This window comes from Berghia stephanieae, unplaced genomic scaffold (genome assembly GCF_034508935.2).
Source record: "Berghia stephanieae isolate SIO BIC M18660-M18661 unplaced genomic scaffold, UCSD_Bste_1.3 scaffold51, whole genome shotgun sequence".
In the NCBI taxonomy this organism is placed as follows: Eukaryota; Metazoa; Mollusca; class Gastropoda; order Nudibranchia; family Aeolidiidae; genus Berghia; species Berghia stephanieae.
In genome coordinates, this window is record NW_027626511.1 from 27,501 (window position 1) to 36,471 (window position 8,971).

An 8,971-nucleotide genomic window follows, 5' to 3' on the forward strand; every position below is an offset into this window, starting at 1 on the left:
TCAACCCCACACGAATCAACAGATTCAATCTGCACTTAAGAAAATAGATTACTCCACCTTGCCACATCCACCCTGCAGTCCGGACCTAGCACTTTCAGACTTATTCCCTAAATTGGAGTAGGAGACCACTATGAAAACAACACAGACACAATGGCTGTTGTACGATCATGGTGTTATATATTGCAAAGCTAATTATTCCTGAAATGCGGGAGTTATTATGGAAATTCCCCCGTGTGGTGCCCGGGTCCCTCAACTGAGAGGGTGCAAGAATAGCCCAACGCCAAGCCAGCGTGTCGTAAAAGGCGACTAATGGTGTATGACTCCCCCTTTTTTGAGTCACCTGGTCCTCCAGGTTGGGGGTTGTCGAAGGGTTAACATCCCTTCCGTAAAACTCAAACCGTTAAAGAAACGCAGACAGACAAATCAAATCCTTTTTTTTTTTTTTAGCTTGGCGACCGAAGAGTTTCTGCAATGAAAGAATTTATGAAGGACAACAGACAAAGCCGAAATGACTCTGCTAACCCGATGACGTCTTCGCCATCCTCAGAGCAGAAGATCAAGGGGAAGGCCACGAGGAATATGGAGAAGAATTAAAGAAGCTGATATAAAGAGAAGTGATAAGACATGGAACGAGATAAAAAATAAGTTAGCTCAGGATACAGAAGGATGGATACTGTCTGTGGCCTATACCCCGACCCAGGGTGAAAAAGGCAATGATGATGAGGATGATGATGATGATGATAGATCAAATCAAGGGCAATAGCTCAAACAAAGAGTTCCTTGTGGTCAATTTCCACTGTAGAAGTGGCCAAACAGAACCTCGCTTAGTTAAGCACTACATACATTGTGATCCCTCTAGTAAAACGCATCGGTTTTGATAAACAAAAAATTAGAACACTCCTGTTATACCTAAATTAAAATGATTTGTTTGAAATTTAAAAATTAAAACTACACTCCAGCACCGTTTGCTCAAAGTCATTTGAATGTCCCAAATTTATACATTATAATCCTGGAAAGTGTGAAGATCAAGTGCAGAACAGATTAAATCACTTACCTCCTTCGAAACAACATGGCCTGAATGCTGGATCACAAGCTTAGTTATTTTCAAGAACGATTCCTCCCTCTTGGGCTGGTTGAGGCGGACATTCAGTTGGACAGGACAGCCGACTTTGTAAGAACTGATAGTGAGAGTGAGATAGAATGGTTAACAATGGGATACAGAAAATTGTTCACAGTTAGTCTGCGCTAAAATATACCCTCAAAAGATACTGCATATTGTTCAGTCTACAATACAAACTCCCATGAAAAGAAGAGTAGACTGCAGTTGGTGCAATGGCTTTAAAACATCAAAAAGAAAAAGAAAATAATTGTTGCTCCTTTGTTCTAAGCGCACTAAAATGACACTTAAAAGGAAGTTAAACGCATTTGGCTTTCCCTTGCAAAAATGCTAAAGTCGGTGCTACAAATAGACAGTTTGATAACAAAACTAATTGTAACTCTTGCATTAGATACCAATTAAAAATGAAAAGCTAGCGACACTGATTATAAAAGTTTGTATTATGTATCAATCTGGGTTAGAAATATATATTATGACAGTTAAAGTCTGAAAGTTCACACTGACTTTTACCCCAAAACGAGCATTGGAAAATTGTTACCGAAGTCGCATATCGTTAATAAAAAAACATGGCTAAAACTCTCAATAGAAAGTGCTTATTAACAAATTGTATAACAAAATATTCATTGAATTCAGGGCAATGTATTTCCATTGATAAACAGGAAGCCAAAAATTTGGAGAAAAAAAATAGGACTCAAGTGTTACATGGTGAAAATCGACTAGACATAAACATTTTGCTTTATCTTTCATCCCAAATATCTCACTGGAACAATTGCAAATCATACCCCTCAGTGACTCAATACATACGAGAGTGAACTAAAAAGTTTTTCAATTTCCATAATCATCATCATCATCATTGCCTTTTTCACCCTGGGTCAGGGTATAGGCCACAGACAGTATCCATCCTTCTCTATCCTGAGCACGAGTATTAATATTCCTTTTTCAAAGAATATCTTGTGTATCACGCTTTATTTAATACAAATCAAAGAATAACATTTTCTTATTTGGATGTCAATCACAAGTGTGTAAAGTAATAAGTAAAACTAACAATATTTGACAGACTTATTAACCTTTAAAGATTAATACTACAGGTCAAGTAATGGCCCGTTGAGAGCAGTCATCACGAAGAAAAAAAAAGGATTTAAAAGGCCTCAATGTAACTGAAAAGTAGAACATTTTAAGCAACAAGCAGAGTTTCTTTGGGAAAACGTCTTATATTTTGGATAAACCTGAGGGGTGATCCAAAAGAATATTTTGGTATGTATCATCAACCTTTCCATCTGTTTTATCATCTTGAAGATTAACCAATGGATACACATAGTCGGATCTCCTTAAATGGATAGTGGATTGGAGTCAGTGTCTCGTATATGATTTCTTTTTACTTTAAAGTGTCTCAGAAAAAAAACAACTAAGTAAAACATATTTGACAAAAATTTTTAGGAAAAGTGCTTTATCAAGAATCTTACATGACTGAATCTAGCACCTAGAGTAGTTGCTGGTTGGTATCGTTATATCCTTATGTCTCTAACAGAAAGCAGGAAAAGAAAAACGAGGTCATCAGTCGGCATCGTTTGATTTACCTTACCTTACCCGGGTTCCATCTCTTTCCAGAGGTCGGATGTCATGGCTTTCCATCCTTCACGGTCCATTGCAGCCTCGTTACAGTCTGCCATGCGCCGTCCTGTAGCTTCCTTGATGCCATCTGTCCAGGATTTCCTTTGTCTTACTCTGCCTCTCTTTCCTTCAATTCTTCCCTCCATTATCCTTTTTTCGAGACTATCATGTCTTCGCATATGTCCAAAATATGACAGCTTTTTGTGCTTCACAGTCAAAAGAAGTTCTTTTTGTTTTTGGCCCATTAGGTCGAGGACTTCGATGTTTGTTTTTCTTGCTGTCCAAGGTATTTTCAGTATTCTCCTGTACGTCCACATCTCAAAGCTTCAATACGTTGTTCTGTCTGTGCGGTTAGTGTCCACGTTTCACAACCATAAAAGAAAATGGACCACACATAGCATTTGGTGCATCTCATTCGTGTTCTGATGGAGATATTTGTGTTGTTGAGGATTGCCTTTAGTTTCATGAACGCATTTTTGGCCAGCATTATTCGTCTCCTGATCTCTTTGTCAGACTTTGCATCGGATGTTACCAACTGCCCCAAGTACGTGAACTCCTTTACTTGTTCCACTGGACACTCTTCTATTTCTATATCTATGTCTATGGGCTCTTTCTTTTTGTTATCACCATTGTTTTTGTCTTCTTCGCATTCATGAACAGCCCCTTTTCTTTACTCTCTTCGTTCACTTTTGAAATTAGCTTCTGTAGGTCTTCCTTACTTTCCGCCAACAGGACAGTATCGTCAGCGTAACGTAAATTGTTGATGTTGTGGCCACCAACCTTCAACCCTTGTGCTCTTTCTACTTGCCGAAATATAGACTCTGTGTATAAATTAAACAAGCAAGGAGACATAACACATCCCTGGCGCACTCCTTTCTTGATTTCAATTGCATCTGTTGTATCTGCCTGCACTTTTATCTGAGCCTTTTGCTGCCAGTACAGATTAGCGATTAGAGCTACATCATTCTCTTCCACACCTATTGCCACAAGGTCCTGGATAAGTTTCTGATGACTAACAGAATCAAATGCCTTTGAGTAGTCGATAAAACAGGGAAGGCAAATGGAATAGATGGGGTGTCAACAGAAATGCTGCAAGCACTGGGTGAATTTGGTGTTGATGTGATAACGGACCTTATGAATGAAATATACGAGTCAACGCACATCCCAGAAGACCTTCGCACTTCTATCTTCATACTGCTACCCAAGAAAGCGGGTGCAATTGAGTGTTCGGACTACAGAACAATCAGTCTTATGTGCCATCTACTGAAACTCCTCCTGACAATAATCCTGAAAAGAATCTAGTCAAAAGTAGATCGTGAGATTTCAGAACAGCAAACTGGATTCAAAAAGAACAGTGGCACCAGGGAGGCAATTTTCGACTTAAAAATCCTGTCAGAAAAATACTTAGAGGTCCAAAAAGACATATATGCCTGTTTTATCGTTTGATTTATTTTCGTCAAAATTCCAAGGGACTGGCAACATTTTTTTTGATGAATGCAGACAAAAAAAGAACTATTCAAATTCCTGTCTTGCATGCTTGTGATGGAAAAAGTCAAAGAGGGAAGAGTACAGTATATCACTATATATGTATGGTATACATGTATATACAACATTGGTTGTCCATATTTTGAAAGGCCGTCAAACACAATCATTCAGACTAAAACGGACCCCGAGATATTGATGTTATTGTCATTCTCTTAGCCAATCATCATTATATCATTGCAGCCAATCCTGCAGCTAAAGTTTGCATTAAATCTTTTAAATAGTCAAAGAAAGTAATTAATCTGAACCGCATTACCCAGTCCTTTGCCATTAAGTTTTTGTTTGTTCTTTTTTTTATAACAGAATTCCAACCTCTATCCTGAGCAGAGGCGGATTGTGGTGGACGAGGTAGACAGGACTGTGGTCTCGTCAGTGACTATGAAACCATCGGAACAGAAGGACATTCTGGAGCAAAGGCATGCTGGCTGTTTGATGCCGCAGGATGTTTGTAATATGCAGAAGAGGCTTGGGGTGGTCAGTCAGTAGTGATGGTGGAAATGATAGTGCTAAAGTGTGAATGTATCATTCGTGATTTGGTTGCAAGTGGGGGTTAGGGAGGTGGGAAGGAATGAAAGTGAGGAATTTCCCCGTTTGTTTATGTTTTTGTCTATAAGGAGAATGTTAGGAAAATATCCGGAATGCCTTTTCCTTGATTGCTGTACACATACGGTGTCATTTTGACCCCTCTGGTCCTACATAAGCTACCCGAAAATATTCGTTTGGAATGGGCTAGACAAGGAGATGGAAGGGAGAGTGACCTGGAAGCCCTTCTCACTTTTCTACACAACGAAATTCTCAGGCGGGAGCGTTCTCAAACCTTCCGTAGTGATCAACCCTCGCTCTTCGTTCTGATAATGATGCCAGAAGCACCACGACTACGACCTGCAATGTGTTCGGCAAAGGACATGCCACACTGAAATGCTATTCTTGGATAAAGATGGACCCGGCTGCCAGGTCTCAGTGTTTTAGTAAGGGACTGTGTTTTCTGTGTTTCGGTATGCATAAGGTAAAGGACTGTAAGTCCATGAGTAAATGCCATTCGTGTTCGGGACGACATCATACGTTGTTATGTTTAAAACCACAAGGTGAAAGTGGCGATAATAACCAAACGAGTGAAGGCGAAGGTTCGCATACCATGTGTGTGAAGGCACAAACCAGAATGATGGGACACACGTCGTCAAAAACAGCAGTATTGCAAACTGCTACGGTCACAGTCTGGAACTACAACAAAAGCCATGGACAGGCAACGATTTTATTCGACAGTGGCTCGGACAGAGTTATATAAGAAAATCTTTAATTAAGGATTTATAACTGAAGTCGGTTGGAAAGGACAATTTTCTGTTGCTCTTTTCGGACAATCCAAACCCAACAAGCCCCAGATTAGAGATAAATTTAAACTGTGTTTCAAAACCACTTCTGGTGAAATACAGGAAATGATTGTCACTGAGTTACCAGAGATCTTTGCTCCAATTCGTAAGCACAAATTGCCGCAAGATGTTGCCACCAAAATAAAGACCAAAGGGCTAAAACTGGTGGATGGATCACTGGTGAATCATGACAGTCAAGTCCACATTGGTATATTGATAGAATTAGATCACTTTTGGCAATTTGTAAAGCCTAGTGTTTGTCATATCACGAATATCTTCATGCACAGGAAACGTTGTTTGGATGGATGCTTTCAGGCTCCTTTGAACAAAATGGTAATCAAGAGAGTCCTCCAAGCTATCAGCTTCTATGCATGTCAGATATTCCTGAACATTGTTGTCATCGAATTTGGAATTTAGACACTATTGGTATTAGAGAAAATATTGATAATCATTGTAATACTGACTCTAAGGTTCTTACTGAGTTCAATGAATCTATCAGGTTTGAGGAAGGTAGATATGTCGTGCATCTTCCATGGAAGGCAGATCACAAAGAAAAACTGAATGAATCATGTCGCAGGCTGTGAAGAGGTCGAACACTCTCATGAAACGATTGGGCAGGGACCCATCACTCGAGACAGGTTATAATGAGGTCATTCAGGACATGGAAAGGAATGGTATTGTCCATGAGATTCCAGTGGATGAAATGATTACTTCGAACCCGGTGTTTTATTTGCCTGTGGTTAGAGAGGACAGTACAACTACTAAAATAAGGCCTGTTTTCGATGCCTCAGCAAAGGGTTCGAACGGTATATCTCTTAATGATTGCATGGAAACTGGACCAAATCTCCTCCCAAACTTGACAGAAATTATGTTACGTTTCCGAAGGTGGAAGTATGGGCTGACGGCTGACATCTCTAAAGCCTTTCTTCAGATCAAAATTGTCAAAGAAGACCAAGATGTGCATAGATTTATCTGGGATGTAAGGGGACAGAGAAGGGTAATGAGATTCGATCGTGTCATTTTCGGTAACGCAAGTAGCCCGTTTCTCCTGAATGCCACGATTCAATGTCATTTGAGAAAGTTTGAACCGTCAAGGGTAGTGAATGAACTCATAGATAATTTGTATGTTGATGACTGGTTGTCTGGCGCTGACACAGAGGAAGAACTTGAGCAAATGGCAAGTTTGGCAAGTGAAAAAATGAAAAGGGGAAGTTTTCCTCTCTGTAAATGGGGAGCAAGCTCTTCATCTGTGTCACTTGCTAGAAAGAGTTGTTTTGATTTTGAAAATGGTTCAGCCATAATTACCCGTACCATTAAGATCCTTGGCATGCACTGGGATGCCAATGAAGACTATTTCTTTTTTCGAGCCGACCCAAGCTTGGTAGAAAATATCCAATACACGAAACGCTTGGTTCTGAGCTTCATTGCCAGAATATATGACCCTTTGGGATTCTTGAACCCCTTCACTGTTTTTATAAAGATCATGTTCCAAGATTTGTGGCGTATGGGATTGCAGTGGGATGATCCTCTGCCGTATGAGTTACAGAACAAAATGTCAGCCTGGGCAAATGGGATTAGTGACATCAGTAAGTGGAAAGTTCCGCGTTGTTTCTCTGTTTATCATGGGCAGGTTGCAGTGACATGAAATTACTTTGTTTTTCTGATGCTTCAGAAAGGGCGTATGGGTGTTGTATTTACTTGGAGGTACATGAGAAGGAATGTAAGAAAATTTCTTTGGTTGTCTCTAGAGCTCGAGTTGCTTCGTTGAAGAAAATAACTTTACCTAGATTGGAATTGTTAGAGCATTGCTTGTGCTAGATTACTTTCCTTTGTTAAAAATGCATTGAAGTTACCTTTTGATATTGCTTACTCATGTTTTACTGATTCTAATATTGTTTTGCATTGGATCAAGGCTGATCCACAGAGATGGAAACAATTTGTAAGAAACCGAGTCACAGATATACAAACTCTGACAAGCCCTTTGAACTGGAGTCACATTTCTGGAAAAAGAACCCGGCTGATCTACTGACCCGTGGTGTCTCTGCTAATGAGCTCACGAATTCTGTTGAATGGCTCCAAGGTGTTGAAAACCTAGAGATTATGGTATCGAACACTGATAACGGTTCCAATGATGAAAGGATTTCCCATGAAGAAGAAGTGCATTTGGAAAGAGTGCGCTCATGTCAGCCTGCTCTACTCAATTTGCACCAGCAAACGCAAGAGCAGGTCATAGATTTTGAAAGGTTTAGTCAATACCCCAAAATCATCAAGGTCATGGGATGGGTCTTAAGATTCATTAACAACCTGAAATCCTCAGTTTCCTCAAAGGAACTGAACACACTACCAGTTCTAAAGTCTGATGAACTAAAAGGGCAAATGTTCATGTACTTAAGCTTGTACAGAGAGAAAGTTATCACGAAGAGATAAATTGTCTCATTGATGGGAAGGTGATACCCAAGAAATCACCACTTCACAAACTATCCCCTATCCTTGATGAAGACGGGTTATTGAGAGTGTCTGGTAGATAGAAATGTCTAGAGATTACACGTTTGATGAAAAACACCCCATTGTACTCCCTAAATGCCATTTTTCATTATTGCTTGTTAGATTTCAACATGTGCTGTTAAAGCACGCAGGAGTACCTACTTTGCTAACTTCCCTTAGAAACAATGATTGGATATTCAGTTTGAGAGTGCTTGCTAAGAATGTGTGTAAAAGATGTGTGATTTGTCAAAGACACGACTCTAGACCGTGTAACCAGACTGTTGCCCCTTTGCCATCTGACAGGATCAGTAGATCGAACCCATTTTCTATAGTGGGAGTGGACCATGCAGGTCCTGTTTATTGCTCAGACATGTGTGAAAGGAAGTATTACATTTTACTGTTCACTTGTGGGGTCATAAGGGCTATACATCTTGAACTTGTACCATCGCTCTCACTAACTGACTTCTTGTTGGCATATAGACGATTTGTAGCTAGAAGAGGGATCCCTGCTGTAATCTACTCTGATAATGCTAAAACCTTCATAGCTGCTAGCGAATGTCTTGTCAAACAATTTGGGCCTGCTGCGCCCTCATGGAAGTTTAGTATTCCTTTAGCTCCCTGGTATGGCGGGTGGTGTGAGAGACTAGTGAGGTCAACTAAATCTGCGTTGAGAAAATCAGTAGGAAGAAATCTTGTGAATCTAGCTGAGTTAGAAACACTACTGGTTGAGATAGAAGCTTGTGTGAACTCTAGACCATTAACTTACGTGGAGGAACCAGTGGACCGCTGACTCCTTCACATTTCTTGCTGGGCAGAAATTCTCCATTCAGTACTGTACGAGCTGGGATTG

At 40.1% G+C, this 8,971-nt stretch overlaps 1 protein-coding gene and 1 long non-coding RNA gene across 2 annotated transcripts in view; one reads left to right on the forward strand and one right to left on the reverse strand.

Annotated features, from left to right (window-relative positions):
- The window catches only part of LOC144961954 (uncharacterized), a 13,527-nt gene extending 12,358 nt beyond the window's left edge, over positions 1–1,169 (reverse strand). The window contains exon 1 of the long non-coding RNA XR_013643319.1: positions 1,055–1,169. This is a non-coding gene — a long non-coding RNA (uncharacterized LOC144961954). The remainder of the gene's footprint in view (positions 1–1,054) is intronic.
- Positions 1,170–6,205: 5,036 nt separating this feature from the next.
- LOC144961956 (uncharacterized) lies at positions 6,206–8,064 on the forward strand. Its single transcript, XM_078894970.1, has 2 exons — positions 6,206–7,223; positions 7,562–8,064. The coding sequence occupies exons 1-2, from the start codon at positions 6,206–6,208 to the stop codon at positions 8,062–8,064; spliced, it is 1,521 nt and encodes a 506-aa protein (XP_078751096.1).
- Positions 8,065–8,971: the final 907 nt, after the last annotated feature.

Bases quoted from the DNA above. Each gene is read 5' to 3' on its own strand.
- LOC144961956 (XM_078894970.1), top strand. From the start codon at position 6,206: ATGTCGCAGGCTGTGAAGAGGTCGAACACTCTCATGAAACGATTGGGC. The intron at 7,224-7,561 runs GTAAGTGGAAAG...GCTGATCCACAG, and splicing joins AAATGGGATTAGTGACATCA to AGATGGAAACAATTTGTAAG.